The sequence below is a fragment of the Onychomys torridus genome, chromosome 4 (assembly GCF_903995425.1).
Source record: "Onychomys torridus chromosome 4, mOncTor1.1, whole genome shotgun sequence".
NCBI classification, from domain to species: domain Eukaryota; kingdom Metazoa; phylum Chordata; class Mammalia; order Rodentia; family Cricetidae; genus Onychomys; species Onychomys torridus.
Genome location: NC_050446.1, coordinates 63074685 through 63093876, shown reverse-complemented (window position 1 = coordinate 63093876; position 19192 = coordinate 63074685). Strand labels below are relative to the sequence as shown.

The 19192-nt window shown below is 36.3% G+C and overlaps 1 protein-coding gene across 1 annotated transcript; it reads right to left on the bottom strand.

Moving 5' to 3' along the window:
- Positions 1 to 17543: 17543 nt before the first annotated feature.
- Positions 17544 to 18574, bottom strand: LOC118583172 (olfactory receptor 1102). Its single transcript, XM_036186549.1, has one exon. The coding sequence runs from the start codon at positions 18554 to 18556 to the stop codon at positions 17570 to 17572; it is 987 nt and encodes a 328-aa protein (XP_036042442.1). The 5' UTR covers positions 18557 to 18574; the 3' UTR covers positions 17544 to 17569.
- Positions 18575 to 19192: the final 618 nt, after the last annotated feature.

The following is a 19192-nucleotide window of genomic DNA, read 5'->3' as shown; positions in this document are numbered from 1 at the left end:
CAGTTCGTGGAGAGCAACCAATAGCTTTGGCAGCAGTCTGGATCGTTCTCAGATTCCCATAGGCCACTTTGGCCAAAGACTCAAATAGATGTAACCCTTTCCTAGCACCTGGATATTTCTTTTAATGTCAAAGTTATAATTAGGTATCATCTTCCCTATTATATGATGACTCCACTGAGATTTCTATCATATGTGTATATATTTTAAGAAGCTTCTACAGTAGTAGGTTTCAATATGACCCTTAAATAGTCCTTAGTATGTGTAGCTCTCTCCAATTTTACATTCTTATGTACAGAGTAATACATATAGCTCTATTTTCATTGTTTTTCATGCAGGTATCCAGTTTGACGAGCACCATTTGCTAAAGATTTTGTTCATATTCCAGTGTTTGTTTCTGGATCCTTTATCAAAAATCAGGGGCCCATTAGGTATGCGAATCTATGTCTGGGCCTTCGATTTTATTCCACTGATCAAAGTATCAGTTTTTGTGCCAATGTCATGCTGTTTTTGTTAGTGGAGTTCTGGGATTCCTTTTTAATTCAGGGATCATGATACTTTCAGAATTGCAATGTCCTCATAGTGGATTCTTCCTTTTGTAAGTAAGTAGTGTCTTTTCCTATCTCTTCTAGTTTTGGTTTAAAGTCTATTCTGTCAGATATTAAAATGGCTACCACAGCTTCCTTCTTCCATCAATTTACTTGGAATATCTTTTAACATCCTTTTAACCTGAACTAATATCTATCCTTGGTGTTAAGATGTGTTTCATGCATGAAGCAGAAGGATGGATACTGTTTTCAAATTGAATCTCTTAGTCTGTATCTTTTTATTGGGGAATTGTGATCATTGATATTGAGTGTTACCAATAAGATGTTTTTCTTTATTTTGTTTATTATTTTGTTGTGGTGGTGTTGGATTTTTACACCTCTTTTGATATGCTGCTGTTAGATTATCTATTCTTTGTGCTTTTCTATCTTTTTCTTTTTGGAAGTATGCTTAACCTCTTCAGATTGATGGTTTCCTTCTAGTGTCATTTATAGAGATGATTTTTTTAGACAGATATGGTTTAGATTTGATTTTGTTGTTGTATGTCTTTCTACATCCTTCTATTTAGATTAAAAACATTGTTGCACATAGTAGTCTGTGATGCCATCTTTTGTCTCTTAGAATCTGTAGATTATCTGTTCAGGCTTTTCTGGATTTTACAATCTCCATTGAGAAATAAGGTGTTATTTAAATAGTTCTGTGTAGGACACTTGCCACTTTTAAAGCTATTTTATGATTGCTTTAGCTTCACTAGATACTAACATCAGGACTGTTATTTCCTCATGTCTTAAGGGTTTCTTGTGTTCAGTACATTCTGTGTCTGCAGTTAAGGGGCTTTCCTCTGTATGATGGTTGCTAGATGCCCATTTTTGCAAGAGTTATAGCTTCCTCACCCCTCTTGCCCTATATCTACCCTGAGATGTTCTAGAATAAATGAGACTTGATCAGAATCCTGTCTTGTCACCATCTCTCATGTTTCTTGTGTTCCACATTCTCACTCCCCCTCTAGGGTCTCTGTTCGCTTACCAGCATGCCAAGATAGGTCTGCCTTGATTTGTTATTTTGCCTTTTTTCCTTGTAATGTTTAATAATCTTTTTTTACTCGATAAATTTAGTGTTTGATTATCATGTGTCATTGGAAATTTTTTTGTAGTCCAGTGGTCCAGTCTATGTGCTCTTTCTATGTTTCTTTCTATTTTTTTTGGGGGGGGGGATTTTCCCATTGCGTTTAATCAGGAATATTTCAAACTAGCTTCTTTCTTTTTTATTATTATTATATTTCTGTTTTAATTTTACACATCGGCCATGGGTTCCCCTGTCCTCCCCCTTCCCACTCCTGCCCCCACCTTCCCCCCAACCTCTCCCCTCCTTTCCCATCTTCTCCAGGGCCAAGACTCCCCTTGGGATTCATTTAAACCTGGTGGATTCAGTACAGGCAGTTCCAGTCCCCTCCTTCATGGCTGAACAAAGTGTCTCTGTGTAAGCCCAAGGTTCCAAAAAGCCAACTCAAGCACAAAGACAGGTCCCAGTCCCACAGTCTGGATGCCTCCCTAGCAGTTCAAGCTATTCAATTGTCTCACTTATCCAGAGGGCCTGATCCAGCTGGGGGCTCCACAGCCTTTGGTTCATAATTCATGTGCTTGCATTCTTTTGGTTATTTGTCCCTATGCTTTTTCCAATCTTGGTCTCAACAATTCACACTCTTACAGTCTCTCCTCTTTCTCAACCTGGAGCACCACCTGGGGCCTGGCTGACGATCTCTGCATCCACTTTCATCAGTTATTGGATGAGAGTTCCAGCAAGACTGTTAGGGTGTTTGGCCTTCTGATCATCAGACTAGGTCAGATCAGGCTTTCTCCTGACCATTGCCAGCAGTTTACAGAGGATGTATCATTGTGGATTTCTGGGGACATTTCCAGCACTCTGCCTATTCCTGTTCTTATGTGGTCTTCATTTATCATGGTCTGTTATTCCTTGGTCTCCCTTTCTGTTCTTGATCCAGCTGGGATCTCCTGACCCCCTAAGAGAAGAATTTTTTTTTTAAATTAGAAGAACTTTCTTTTATACTTTTTTTGAAAATTGTTTCTGTGCTTTTGAACTGGGTTTCTTCTCTTTCCCCTATGTCTATTATTCATAAATTTTATCTTTTCATGGTGTCTCTAATTTCCTCAATGTTTTGTGCTGGAATTTTTAGATTTAACAATTACTTTGACTGAGGTGTCCATTTCTTCTATCTTGTCTTTAATGTCTGAGTATTTTTGTTGTTGTTCCATGCCTGTATTTTGTTAATGAAGATGTGTTTTCTGTTTAAGTTCCTAGAATTTTTTTTTTTATTTCAAGTTTTCACTAAGGTTGAGTATTCTTTAATGATTTCATTTCCACTTTTGTATCTTGAATAGTTTTCTTCATTTCATGCCACTGCTTCTTTGTGTTCTCACTGATTCCATTGATGGATTTATTCATATCATCTTTAAGGTCTTTGAGTATATTCATAATAGGTATTTTGAAGTTCTTATCTTGTGCTTCTCCTATATTTTATTTCATAAGGCCAAATGTAGAAGGATTTTGGAGTCTAGTGGAGACATATTGTGCTTTCTTTTATTTATTGAATTTTAATGCTTGTAACTAGACATCTGTGTTTGGGATGATTGTAATTGAAGGTGTTATTTTCTGGTCTCATGTTTGTTGGCTGAGTCATCCACTCCTGGGATTCTTTTGCTCTCTCTGGTTTTTAGGAGGATATGGTAGCTGTAGCTTGCCTTGCAGAGAATGTGTCTGAAATCTCATAGACGTGTCACTGGGAATCCTGAGTAGAAAGTGTTTTTAGGTATGGTAGCTGTCACTAGGGAATGAGATAGGCTAAGAGGGGTATGAGCTGAGAGCACCAATGGGAGGGAGGAAAACTAGGTGTGCAACTTAGGCTAATTGTTAGTGAAAATTTAAACTTTATTTTTCCTGATTGCTTGCTCCTCATTTATAACCAAGTGCTCTGCCTCCACCTTAGTAGTTACTTATATAACAGCTTTTCACAAATACAAAACTGACTATTATGCTCATCTTCTAAATGTATATAATATCCCTCTTTTTGAAAAAATCTATTTAAATATTGGCTTTATCCTATATAAATAACATTAGAGAGTATTATGACCTATTTTATAGTATACTTGTTTCTAGAATATATTTTTTGTTCTATTTTTTGTCTACAATCTATATTTGTCAATATTTCCATTTTTTTAAAGGTAAGCACAAAGCCTTTTCTACTTATGCCTAACATCTTATAGGAGTTACTGGTTTTTATGCTACTATGAGCTTTGCTTATATGAAGCCAATACTACTTGAGGACACATCAAGTAGCTTCTAATTTTTATACTATTGTGATCCCCATGCTGAACACTCATTTATAGTCTCTGAAACAAAGAAGTGAAAAACACTGTCATTAAAGATGGGAAAAAGAGAGCAGGAACCCAGAAGGTAAAACAAAAGTGTACTAAATATGTAAACTTCTCTTTTTTTCCTGTAGAACCCTTCTGTACCTTCTTTCTTTGCATGAACCTGAAAGATTTTTTTTTTCTTTTTTCCACGTGTGAGGAGCTTCCTTTACAGAAACATAGTTTGTGCATTTTCCAGAATGTGACTTTAAAGTCCTACCCATTTCTGAATGGAAACAAAATAGGAGTGAATAGGGAGTGGGGTAGATGTGAATCTGGGGGAGGGGGAACAGGAGATGGGAAGAGAGGGAAAATTAAGTATTTACTATATAATTATATGTTAGATATTTGGGTTAAGAAACACAATATTGGTTGGTACATTAACAATGTCAAAAGTCACTCTCTTTATAATATGAAATAGTTTGTTATAGGTCCTATCCATAGTTAGGGAGTGTAATTTCATACTTCAGTTTCTTAAGTTGCACAAAGTAAACAATAATGCCATTATTATAATTTAAAGGCATTGAAAATTTTCCAGCATATTATGTTTGAAAAATATTCACAAATATTAAACAAAATTTTCAGATAATTTAATCATAATTGCTTTAATAGCTATACAGAAATAATCTCAATAGTTCTAAAATTTGGTTTTGTATTAAATTACTGAAATAATATTATATCATAGGAAAATGGCATATTGTAATATTTAGGATAATATGGAAAATATTTAAAGTTATTAAGTGAAAAAACACTGTAATATTTAACATGTATGTCCATTTTTTTCAATATTTATATGTATATGTATGACATAAAATACAAAATGCCTGTCATTTCTTCTTTGTTCTTTTGTAACTTTTTCATTCACTTTAAAGTCTAATATTTGATCATCGTTGTCATATAAGTTACAAGTTTATGTATTCTCAGCGTAGGTAAGACCCTACTTCTTATCTTACATTGCTTTAGAGCTCAAATCCTATAGATGCATGAACATTTGAGTCTGGATACCATAATAGACCCTGTATGTGCAGCTGCTAAACATTTAAAAGTCAGATCTGATCTGAAACGAATCTGTCTCTGTCCTATAAACTAACTCCCAAATAATGACGTGGGAACTTCTTATTAATTAAAAACCTTGGCCTATATCTTAGGGTTGTCCCTAACTAACTCATAATTTAAATTAACCCATTTATATTAATCTATGTTCTATCATGTGGCATTACCTTTCTTCCATCTTGTACCTCCTGTTTCCTCTCCATGTTGCCAGACTTTTCCTTCCCCTTGATTCCTCCTCCTCCTCTTCCTCTCTCTCCTTGGAAATCCTGCCTATGCCTCCTGCCTAACTATTGGCCATTCCGCTATTTATTTATTTATATATTTATTTGTTTATTTATTTATCTATCTATCTATTTATTTATTTTTGGTTTTTTGAGACAGGGTTACTCTGTGTAGATTTGCACCTTTCCTGGAACTCAATCTGTAGCTCAGGCTGTCCTTAAACTTACAGAGATCTGCCTGCCTCTGCCTCCCTAGTGCTAAGATTAAAGTTTTGCACCACCACTGCCCAGGTTTAGCTCTTTATTAAACTAATCACAGCAACATACCTCCCTACATGTACAAATATCCCACAATACAGATTTTTAGGAGAAAGCAAGTATTTTACTGTCTTTTATCTTTTATCTCATTAATTATATTTTTAAAGTGTTCAAAATAAATTTTTGAATTAAATGATTGTCAGGCCTTTCATTGCATTATAGAAAAGAAACACTCTAAGGCATGTTATTGAAAATGAATACATATTTTGTTGCAACTCATAAACATTTTCTGACAGAGTTTTAAATTTATTGTTATACTTATTTCTATATATTATTTTTGTTTAATGTATCTTTTATTTAAACATTGCTTTGGAAGACATGGTTGATCTCTTGTAATTATATCGATATGAATTATACATTCATGTATTGACTTTTTGTAATCTATAGTTAACAATTAATTTAGAATCATATTGATTTACTGTGTATATTCAAGTATGCTTATTTTCAAAAACTTAAACTCTTAAGTTTAATCATATATTAAACACATGGACATTTCCCTGTTTTAAGTTCTTTCAAAGACTGGCATTATACTATATAAATACTACAGAAGATAACCTGCCTTGTATTTTCACCAGTGACTGTATTGTCTGTAATTCATATTGTTGTGACTCCCATTGGCTTATGTTTATAATTATTAAAATCAGTTTAATAAATTCTCACAATTAATCTTTTCCAATTTTGTTTATCTTTTATTATGAATATATATATATGTGTGTATATATATGTATATATATTAGATTTTAATTCAGTTTTACTTATCAGCCACAGTATATACTGTCCTCCCTCCTCCAGCCCCACCCCCACCCTCCTCCCAGCCTGACCCCCATTCCCATCTCCTCCAGGGCTAGTACTCCCCTGGGGATTCAACTCAGACTGGTAGAGTCAATCAAGGCAGGTCCAGTCCCCTCCTACCTTCACCCAGGCTGAGCAAAGTGTCCCTGCATAGGCCCTATGTTCCAAACAGCCAGCCCATGCACCAAATGCTCAACCATACCATAAGAACATATGCACAACCATGTTCATTGAAGCATTATTTGTAATAGCCAGAACCTGGAAACAACCTAGATACCCTTCAACTGAAGAATAGATAAATAAAATGTGGTACATATACACAATGGAGTACTACTCAGCAAAGAAAAACAGTGACATCTTGAAGTTTGCAGGCAAATGGATAGAACTAGAAAAAATCATCCTGAATGAGGTAACACAGTATCAGAAAGACAAACATGGTATTACTCACTCATAAGTGGACAATAGATGTAAAACAAAGGATGACTAGACTGATACTTACAACTCCAAGGAGACTACCTAGAAAACAGGACCCTAAGAAAGACACATCAAGAACAGAGAGGGAGAGCAAGGAAAAAGAGACCATAATTAATGAAGATCCATGGGAAAGGAAGAAGCAAAGTGCTAGAGAGGTCCCCTGAAATCTACAAAGATACTTCCATAGTAGACTACTGGCAATGGTGGAGAGAAAGCCCAAATTGTTCTACTCTGGTGATTGGATGGCCAAACATTCTAACTGTCTTGCTAGAACTCTCATCCAATGACTGATGGATGCAGAGATCCATGGCCACACCCCAGGTGGAGCTCTGGGAGTCCAATTGTCGAGAAAGAGGAGAGATTGTATGAATGAAAATTGAGACCATGATTGGGAAAAGCACAGGGACAAATAGCCAAACTAGTGGAAACACATGAACTATGAACCTATAGCTAAGGAACCCCTAAGTGGATTGGACCCTCTGAATAAGCAATACAGTTAATTAAGTTGAACAGTTTGGGAGGCCCCCAGGCAATGGGACTGGGAACTTTATATATTTTACATCAATTATAATACTGGTATTTAATGTGTATTTATTTTTAAATAAAAAAATTATTAACATATTTTTCATGTAGACTATGAAAACCAAGACTTAACCATTATCCTAAATTTTCTCAGGGTCCCTCAAAGATTACCAGCAACCCCAATCAGCAGGAAGTTGTCTAGAGAACTATGCCCACATTGCCAACATATTTGTTATGTTTGTCAATTAGAGGGGTTGGTTAAAAGTTGTTAATGGTAATGATAAGGAAAAAAGCTGGACAAAGGAGATTAGATCCAGGGATCTCATTCTAAAAAGAAAAATGAAGGACATAGAAATGGGATAGAAAGATAGATTATTTAATCTACTTTAATCCAAATAAAGCAGCTATTAATCTCAGGATATTTTACATTGGTATAAATTTTGGTTTATTGATACAAATTTAAGTTAATTTCATTATATATATGTTGTATATATATACACTCTTGTTGAAGGTATTGTATTTATGCAGCTCATTTAAAATGTAATGTATAACTAAGAAATACAGATTAATAGTCATCTATAAATCTATAATAGCAAATGTATATTCATGTTAGATATGTTTTAAAAGTCATATAGAGATATATATCAAATCGGAAATATTCAAACATTTCCATTTAAATGGCATTTAAAATGTTTTAAGAACTTAGGCTTTTCATGACAGTGAGATATATCTGCCCCTGGCAGCACCAATCTACTTCAGAGAAGATGATGGGCATTGAAGAAACTCCATATGGAGTTTGTTTCCTTTATGACAAAACTAGCCATGTGCACAAAGGAACTGCCCTTGCCGCTGCTGCTGTCAGTTACTGTCCAACTGGACCAGCAAGGTGCAAAAAGGTGACTGTCAAACTATGCTGTCTGTGGTAACTGTACAGGTAATGAGGACCCGTCATACTTACTAGGCTTATAGTCCCAATCCTCCCATTAATAAAGGGGTAAGATGAAGAGATATGGATATTCCTATTGCGGTCAATGAATCCATTTGACAACCTGCTCCTTATGACCACAGAAGACCTGCTAGACCTAAAGAAGAAGGTAAGGAAATTGGGTCTGCCTGTGTACTATAAGGATATTTTGGTGCCTTAAATAAGTTTTTCAGTTTTATGAGGTCCCATTTATTAATATTTCATCATAGTGTCTGTGCTATTGGTGTTCTGTTGGGGAAGTTGTCTACTGTGGCAATGTGTTCAAGGCAGTTCCTCACTTCCTTTTCTGTCATGTTCAGTATATCTGGATTTTTAAAAATATTTTTATTTATAATTAATTTAATTTTACATATCAGTCACAGATTCCCCTGTCCTCCCTTATCCAAGACCCCAGAATTCTCCCCAATCTACCCTGGAGAGTCAGCACAGCCTGGTAGAATCAGTTGAGGCAGGGCCAGTCACTGTCATCTCCTCCCTACACCAGGGCTGTCACAGCATAGGCCATAGGTTCCAAAAAGCCAGCTCATGCACCAAGGAAGGTCCCAGTCCCACTGCCTGGGGGCCTCCTAAACAGTTCAAACTAATCAACTGTCTCACTTATACAGAGGGCCTGGTCTAGTTCCAAGGGGGCTCCTCAACTATTGGTTCACAGTCAATGTGTTTCCACTAGTTTGGTTATTTATCCCTGTGTTTTTCCAGTCATGGTCTCAATATCTCTAGCTTATATAATCCCTCCTCTTTTTGCATATTGGACTCCTGGATCTTGGACGTGGATCTCTGCATCTGCTTCCTTCAGTCACTGGATGAGAGTTCTATCATGACAGTAAAGGTGTTTGGCCATCTGATCACCAGAGCAGGTCAGCTCAGGCACTCTCTTGACCATTGCAAGTAGTCTATATTGGAGGTATCTTTGTGGATTTCTGGGTACCTCTCTAGCATTCTACTTCTTCTTATTCCCATGGGGTCCTCATTTATCATGGTATCTCTTTCCTTGTTCTCCCACTCTGGTCCTGATCCAGCTGGGACCTCCCACTCCCCTAAGCTCTCTTACCACTGACCCTTGCCCTCCATTACCCCTCAACACATCCAGTTTGCTCATGTATATCTCATCCATTTTTCTGTTGTTGGGTGATCCCTGTGTCTTTCCTAGGGTCCTCTTTTTGTGGATTTTGTACTCTAGCTTCTGATTATTAGAATGCTAAAGCTTAAGGATATTTCCTCTCAGTCAGGAGGCTTAGCCTTTAGGAACATGTGTTACTATGGTAAAAGATCCAAGATTAGTTTGCAGCATCCACATCTGGTAGCTTACAACCTAACCTGCTCTGATTCCAGCTTTAGCAGAGCCCCTTTTTGGGCTTCTGATCTCACATGCCATCAGCTATACAATACACACACACACACACACACACACACACACACACACACACACTCCATACATAGACTTATACAAAATAAAGCCTTCTTATAGGATGACTCCACTGTATGCACATGAAAAACATTTGAAAGATGTGTTTTGGTGTGACGTATTAAGAAGCCATAGCAAACTACCTTATTCTTTTTCCTGTTTTTTTTTTTCCTCCATAGTTCTTTTCTTTAACATTTAAGTTAGGTTTATTTTACCTTAATTATTTTTTATTATTTGATCAATTAATTTTTTTTTCATGCCTGGTAACAGTTTCCCCTCTGCCTTCCTCTCCTCCCAGTCTCTCTCCACAAGTGCCTCCCACCCCTTCCCTCTTCCTTCCCTTCAGAAAATTGCAGGCCTTCCATGTATATCTGTAAGCCATGGGAGATGGAGCTGCAGCAAAACTAGGGAACTCCTCTCTTGTTAAGATTGCACAAAATAACCCACCAGGAGGAAAGGGTCCCACAAGCAGGTAACAATATTCTCCACTCCCGCTGCCAGATGTCCCACAAAATAATTAAGCCTCACAATTGCAACACATTATCAGAGGGCCCATTTGAGTCCCATGCAAGTTTTCTGGTTGGTGGTTCAGTCTCTGTGAGCCCCCCATGAGCCTAAGTCAGTTCACTGTGTGTTTTCCCAAGGTGTCCTTAACCCCTCTGGTTCCCATAATCCTTCCTCCCCCTCTTCCATAGGATTTCCCAGTGTCCACCTAATGTTTAGCTGTGGGTCTCTGAATCTATTTCCATCAGTTGCTGAGTGAAGCCTCTCTGATGACAACAGAGCTAAGCAATAATCTATGAGAATAGCAGAATAACATTTAGAGTCATTTCATTGACCTTTTTTGTTGCCAATTTTGTTCTATCCTAGGTCTATGGACTGTCCGGACTCTGGGTTCTGTCCCTCCAAGCATTATTAGGAGTGAACTCTCTTTCAGCATATGGGTTCCAAGCTGATCATTAGTTGATCACTCCCATAATTTCTGGACCACCTTTGTTTAGTATATCATTAAGACAGGACAGATTGTAGGTCCAAGTTTATGTGGCTGGGTTAGGGTCCCAATCCCTTCAATGGAAGTCTTGTCTAGTCCTAGAAGATGATTGATTCAGGCTCTGTATCCCTCTTTGCTAAGAGTCCTAGCTAGGGTCACCCTTATAGATTCCTGGGAGTTTCATTGGATTAGGTTTCTACCTTATCCCAAAGATGCCTCTGATTCCAATTGCCTTTCCCGGTACTCTTTCCCTCCATAATTCCCCAACCTGATTCTTTCTGTTCTCATCTCCACCCACCCCCATGCAGACCTCTCGTCCATCCACCTGTGATGTCTATTATATTTTCCCCCTCACAGATAGATTCATGGGTCCCCCATTGAGCCTTACTTGTATTCATAGCTCCTTTGAGAATGTGAATTGTACTTTCTCGCTAATACCCACCTATAAGTGAGTACACCATGATTCTCTTTCTGGGTCTGGTTTACATCACTCAGTATGATCTTTTCTAGTTCCATCCATTTGACAACTAATTTCATTGTTTTTAAGAGCTGAATATTTTATTGTCTAAACATACCAAATTTTCTTTATCCATTCTTCAACTGATGGACACTTAGGCTATTTCCATTTTCTAGCTATTGCAAATAAAGCTGATATGAACATAGTTGAACAAGTGTCCTTGTGGTATGGTAAAGCATCCTTTGAGAATATGCCCAGGAGTGATATAACTGGGTCTTGAGGTAGATTGACTCGCAGTTTTCTGAGAACTGCCATATTGATTGCCAAAGTGGCCATGCAAGTTTGTACTCCCACCACCAATGGAGGGGTATTCTTTTTTTTTTTTTTCATTTTTCTTCATTAGTAAATTTTCTGTTCACTCTACATATCACCCACAGATCCCCCTCCTCCCTCCTCCTACCTTCCAGACTTCTCTCCCAAGTCACCCCACAACCCCACATCACCAAATCAAGGTCTCCCATGGGGAGTCAGCAGAGCCCAACATACTGATCCTTGGCAGATCCAAGCCCCTTTCCCACTGCACCAAGGCTCCCCAAAGCCTGCCCATGTACCAGGGACAGAATCCTATCCCCCTGCCTGGGTGCCCCCTAAACAATTCGAGCCAAACAACCATCTTCTGTATCCAGTGGGCCTAGTACAGTCCCATGAGGGCTCCACAGTCACCAATCTACAATTCATGGGCTTCCACTAGTGTGGCCAGTCATCTCCGCATGCCTTTCCATCATGATCTCAACATCCCCTGCCTGCAGAATCTCTCCTCTCTCTCATCAATTGGATTCCTGGAGCTCTGCCTGGCATCTGGCCATGAATCACTGCATCTGCCTCTATCAGTCACTAGACCAAGGTTCCTTGATGACAGGGTATTTGGTAGACCGGTTACCAGAGTAGGGCAGTCCAGGCACCCTCTAGACCACTGCCAGCACTCCAAGGTTGTGTCATCCTTTTGGATTCCTGAGAGCCTTCCCAGCACTCTGCCTATTCCTCCATTGGATTTGTAATTTTCCTCAAATGTAATTATTGATGGAAATGCTTCACTAAATTGGCTTAATAGAGAAAAGATGTGATGGGAAAAATTTAACAAGTGAATATAGATTTTCTGAATCCCACGAATGTTGCCCAGTTGGAATGCTACAAAAAAATATCTAATTTTAGCTTTGTTATCAGTAAAATACATGAAGATAAAGAAGTATAGTTTTAATTTCCTCTGTCATTAAAGCTCATATTAGAAGTTTTGTATTGAAATAATATTAAAATAATTTTCACAGATTTTTGTCTGTACTTGTAAAATTATATTTTATTTTACAAAATAGTTTCAAACATTAGAATTAAACTGTGACCTTTTAATTTAGGAGATAATTTAAAAAAAATAAATTAAGAATGTAAATTAATTTGTTGAAAACTTTTAAATATTTTATGCACTTGTACTCTCAGTCTATTTTGAGATTTTGCCTTATATCAATGATATATGTAAATATTATAAATGGACATTGTTTTATTGTAACTATGTTGTATAAAATTTAATTGGTGGTGATTTACTTTGTTTATGTCTAAAAACGTTAACATTAAAAAAGTTTTAACCCAGTGTCTTGATAATTGCTTTTACTTCTAGAATTAGGAAGTTGTAGAGATAAGCAGTTGAAGTTCAAAGTCATCTATGACTATATAGCAAGTTTCAGGCTAGGCTGGGCTAATTGAGACCTGTCTGTCAGGTCCAATGCAGGCTCCAAAATGGCAGTACTAATGACATCTTAAACAGAAATACTCCTGTGAACAAAAGGATTCTTATAAAGTAAATGGAAACCTAAGGAAAGCAGTCGCATTCCCTATATGCAACAAAAGTCAACTACCTTGGGCAAGAGCATCTAGTTCCTTATTAACCCAAACAGCCTGCAGTGACTTCCAGGCTTTCTTACCCTCACCTTTCTTCCTGTAGCTGTCACTTTAAAACTGTCAAAGCAATTGCTGTCACCCAATGCTCCCAAACCTACTCAATGAAGGAGAGAGTCCAGAGTTTGGTTCCTCACTTAAACTCTGTTTTTAGCCACTGAGAAGACTAGCTTTGTGGTTTTACAAGCCCCACCCACAATGTCCAAAAATGTAAAAGAAGAGAGAAAGAAATGGAGACAGAAAGAAGAGACAAAGTCACACACAGACACAGACACAGACACACACACACGGACAGATACACACACACACACACACACACACACACACACACACACATATATATGTATATACAGAGAGAGACAGACAGACAGGGAGATTAGAGGTGGGAGACTGTAACACAGCATAGAAAAATTACTAGATGGCTTGTTTTCTTTTGATTGATAGATATTTAATAGCTACAATTACATATTTTGCTCAGTATTTACAATATGCCAACAATATATTTTGCAGAAACGAAGTTTGTTTTTGCAAATTATTCTCCTGGTAGGCACTGGCAAAAAACAAGTTTTATTTACATTAAACAGAAAGGAATGAGTTCTTTTAGATAAGTAGTGAATAAAATGATTCCTTATGACTTAGAATCCTTATTGCTATTGTACCATCCTCCCTCATTTTTCTTCATTTTCCTCCCTTGATCCTCTCTAAACAGTTCACTTTTCCCCATTTCCTCATCAAAATGTGTATGCTGCCATTTCCTTCACCCTCCTTCTGTATTTACTTCCCTTCTACTTTATAAAGAGCCCATCCTTTCCATTTCACTGATCAAAATTCTGGACATAAATATAAGTATACATTCTAATGAAAATTTTTTTCATTTGGGTTGATAATGCTCCCACAAAAATCCAATGCCACCTAATAAAAGCCTCAATGCTAGACATAACAAACCCTCTTTTGAGTCAAGGTAGTCCAAGGTACCCCAAAACATACAACCTATTGCTATTACCTTTAGTTGCCCCTCAGGGGTCTAAAGTAAGTCCTTATTACTAAAGGTACCATGAATTTCTGAAATAAGACCCATAGGTCTCTGAACTGGAGGTGAGGTCAGTGCCTCCTCCGTGAGGACTAGCTTTCATGCAAGTTTATCACAGAGGGAGGAAACAACAGTTCTATCCAGTTATGATGTCTGTGAGCCATATCAATGACCAGTATTGCAAGATAACCTAATGGATGCAATAGTAGCACACAAAACTTAGTGTCAAACAATAGCTCTCTAATTAGATTTAGGACCTGCTCAAAAAGTAGAAACCATGCCTGGTACTAAAAACCTGGCTAACTACTCAGTGTTAGTAGTTATTGGAGGAGAATCTACAATTGCTACTCTATTAACCAGTATAATCCTTAACAACAATCTATAAATATTTGTCCTTATGCTGACAGATAAGCTCAATCTTCACCTCTCATCAGGGGAATGTCTCTTTACAGTAGACAAAACCACTACAGAAAACCAGGACCAATAAATATTCAGAGTTGAGAAAGCTCAATCCCAATGGGTACATCTACCAAACAGTCCCACACCTAAAGCTCATGGAACATTACAGAAGAGGAGGGAGGCTATAGAATGAGAGGATCAATGAGTTTGCTGAGTGAGTGATTCTCCCTGTCAAATGCTAGCTGAGAGAGTGTGTCTCCCAGTCAAATGCTACACCAAAAACATGACTGTCTCAACATGAACTCAACAAGGAAGATGCCAATGGACTTGCTAATGCTGACAGAGAAAAAGCCCACATTCCCCAAACCATACAAAAGAAACACTGGCTTGTAAGAAATACTAAAAGAAGAAGAAAAAAATAGCCTTCCTGAGGAAAAAACACATCAATTAGCTATCTGATACCAAACAATTATTCATGAAATATGCATATAAATATTATTCTACAAATTGAGCAGTTTATACTAATGAATATACATGTACATACTTAGGCACACATGCATGTAGCAAAAATTAATGAAAAAAGAGTTCATGAATTTGATAGAGCAGAGAGAGACTTATGAGAGGGTTTCAAGGGATTAAAAGGAAGGTAAAATATAATCATATAATAATCTCAAAAATTGTACATAGTCATAATACACTAATTAAACAAATCTTCAAAAAAAGATATTCTTCAGTCTATTCAGTATATAGTATTATTCTTTATGCTTCAAATAAAGATAATATTATTCCAGAATTTGTTTAAACTCTAATGGTTTCATAGAGTAGCTGGACATGAGGACTTTATGTATATTCTACTCATTACTTCCTCTGTAACTGTATCAGACCAAGGAGATATATTTCATTTTGGAAAATTATTGATGAAGCCTACTAGTTTGTTTTCCAGAACATAAATTTAGATGTACATTTCTACTGTTTAGTAGAATGATATTATTAAATAGTAAGTTTTATTTTCTTTCACAGCCTCATTAGAACTTTCATCCCAGGAGTAGTAAAGGGGAAAACCTTTGGAAATATTTCCTGGAAGATAATGACAAGGATTCTAGTCCTTTCAAAGGCTATCTCATTCTGCATCCCTAAACCTTCTTTTCCTTTACCATGCTCACTGTGTTCTAACTTCGTAACTCTTTCTTATGAATACTGTCCTTATACTATTACAAATGTTTCTTATTACTGATTATTCTTCTTTTTAAACTTATATATATTTTTTATTTTATGTGCATTGTTATTTAGTCATGAGTGTCTGGAACTGGAATTATAGACAGTTGTAATCTGCCAAGTGGGTGCTGGGAATTGAACCTGGGTCCTCTGGAAGAGCAGCCAGTGTTCTGAAACATTGAGCCATCTCTTCAGGCCCTGATTTATTCTTCTTGAAGTCAATTGCATTTTTTGGTGTGCAGTTTTGTTTATTTATGTTTAATAAGGTTCTTCTTCACTTCCCTATTCAAAATTGTATTTTTCTATTTCATTTCAATTCCAGGGCATTTATTAGCAGCTCAAATTCTATTCATTTTATCAGTATGTTGATAGTGTTACTCTATGACTACTAGATTTGTTCTAGCCATTGACAGCAGGACCTCAACTAACATACTTGGAGACTAATAACTATGAGTTGTGAGGTTCAAGCATAGAGAGATTAAACACAGTTTACAGTACCACACCAGTTATAGAAGTGGCTCTGTTTTACATTGGAGAGTGTCCCATGTCTGAAGCTAGAGCCTCATCACTTTCTATCACTATTCAAGTCATATCATTTACTATAATAATATGCTACTCTAATTAGACTCATGATCCTAGTAATTTTAAAGACAACGTGAAAACAAGATTATTTTCTTGATTTGATTCTGAGCAAATGTGTTATTAAAATATAAAATCATTATTGAATCTTGTTGATACTATTGTTGATTTTGTTTACTACTATTTATCTTTAGCAGAATGACAGGTTTTCTGATGGAGGCACGTGACCTTTTTCTACAGGTTCAAAGATTTATTTTGTTAAAATTGATTGCACATTTCCAGTATGACCACAGTAAAATGATCTCTTTGAGAAATGGCTTCAAATCCTCAAAATAAAAATAAGTTCCATTCTTAATAGTACATTGTGTAAACCAATTCTGCAATAGAAATAAATACAGAAAAATGAATACAACTGGTGTATTCTTGAGTTTAATTAAATGTTTTTTCCATATTATGGGCATTTTATTGAATAGGAGTCTACTTTGTGGTATTATAACAAATGCACATTTATTTCTTATACATATAGCAGAAGATAGAATTTGGAACTGAGCAAGGTTCTTGAGCATAAGAAGAAATGTTATTTCATTAAAGCAGTCCAGCTGTACACATAAACTAGAGGCATGTATGGAAGCCAATTTAAGGTTATTCTTTTAGTCTATACATTCATTTGCATGGTTAATATAGAGAAATCTCAATAACATCACTAAATAGTATTGGTTATGTTTTGGACTTTCTATTCTATCACTATGATTGAAGAGTTGAAAGGAAAGATTTTAAAAGAACAATCCTATGATTTAAGTCAACAGCACCAAATAATGTACATATGATAAGTTTGAGGTATGTAAGAAAATATTGTGCCATTGCAACAAAATTTCGCAAGAAGACAAAAGAAAGAATTAAGTTTATGTTGTGTTTCCATAATCAATATGAGCAATTGCAAACTAAATATCCCTAATGTAAATAATTTCTGACATATCCAGCAAAATGTGAAGTTATTTGAAAACTATGAATAGGATCTTATGTATACAAATAGTTAATTGATATATTTCAACATAAACATAGTATAGATATGTAAATCATATACTAACATTCCCACCTCTTATATTAAAAATTAATTAATGCTTTTGGGGAAAATGTTAGGCATATAAAGGGAAGGACATTCATATATGATGTAATATAAGTTAATGTTAGCTTTAGGTTTACTCAGTTTTTAAAATGTATTTTTTTTCATGAAGCAATTTCTCTTGAATAACTTTCTCATTGCTTCTTTCACATCTTTGTTTCTCAAACTGTAGATGATAGGATTCAGCATGGGAATCACAATGGTGTAAAATGTTGACACTACCATGTCACGCTCGAGGGTGTAGTTGGAACTTGGTCTCACATACATGAAGAGGATTGTCCCATGGAAAATGGACACTCCTGTTAGGTGAGCTCCACATGTAGAAAACACTTTCCTCCTCCCTTCAGCTGAATTTATCTTCAAAATGGCCACCAAGATGAAACCATAAGAGACCAGGACAATGAAGATGGTGACTAGCTCAATGGAGCCTGCACAGTAGAAGAGAAGAAGTTGATTTAAGTGAGTGTCAGAACAAGAGAGTGCCAGCAATGGAGGAATATCACAGAAGACGTGCCTAATTTCATTGGATCCACAGAAAGAAAGGCTAAAAGTAGCCACTGTGTGTACAGTAGCATGTAAAATTCCACCAGTGTATGAAGCGACAATGAGTGGCACATAGATTCTGGGTGACATCCTCACTGCATACAGAAGTGGGCTGTAGATTGCCAAATAACGGTCATAAGCCATTGCTGCCAAAAGGAAACATTCTGTGGTTCCAAATGTAACAAAGAGAAGCATCTGCATTGCACATCCGACAAGTGAAATGGATTTAGTCTTTGAAAGAAAATTGACCAACATTTTGGGAGTCAGCACTGTTGAAAAGCAAGCGTCCAACAGTGACAAAACAGTCAGAAAATAGTACATCGGGGTGTGGAGCCGTGCATCCTCAATGACCAATACAACCAAGCACAGATTTCCTATCAGAGTTACAAGGTATATTGCAAGAAATAATATAAACAAGAATATTTTCATGTCAAAGTCATCTGTGAATCCCAGTAGTATAAACACTGTGATTTCAGTCACATTGTTCACCTGAATTTTTTCTGCATTCTTCTCTGATGGAGTCCTTGTCATTTCTGGTTTCACGTGCAGATTCTAAATGCAATACTCTGTAAACTTAAAGTCAATAACATCATACACTCATGCTCATATTTGGGAAAGTTGTTTGTCATTGATGAGATTGTCAGTAAATGAAATGAGTTTGAGTAGATGCATTTCTCTGTTTAAATAAATTGAAGAAAGGTTATTTTTGTCTTATTGAATAAACTTATCAGGCTAAAAAAGATAGCCAGTGCAGCTTTGTTAACTCCAGTTGCCCTCATCATTCAAATACCTTCATTAAAATATTACAGTAAAATTAAGAGAGGCTGAGTATAACCATATATTATCAATAGAGGAAATTTCCTTAATATTCTTATTTTTGAGAGGAAATCACATTAATATGTTAACAATGAGTTGAGGTTTATGGAGAAAATCAAATGAGAATTATTTATTTATTACTATTCGAAGTCTTTTATTAAGTTAAAAGAGCACTATATTATGTTGAATTGGTTCTTAGTTAACTAGAAGTGAGGTATTGTGTTCATTTCTGTAATTTGTTTTTTCACTAAAGCCTCTGCACTCATATTTTGAGACATTTATTCCTTCCCATGAACAGATGGGAATTAAAGAAATGTTTGTGTTTCTCAATCTATCAGTCTAGTGAAACAA

What these genes read in the sequence shown, in the direction of transcription:
- LOC118583172 (XM_036186549.1), bottom strand. Translation starts at nt 18,556, where the DNA reads ATGACAAGGACTCCATCAGAGAAGAATGCAGAAAAAATTCAGGTGAAC.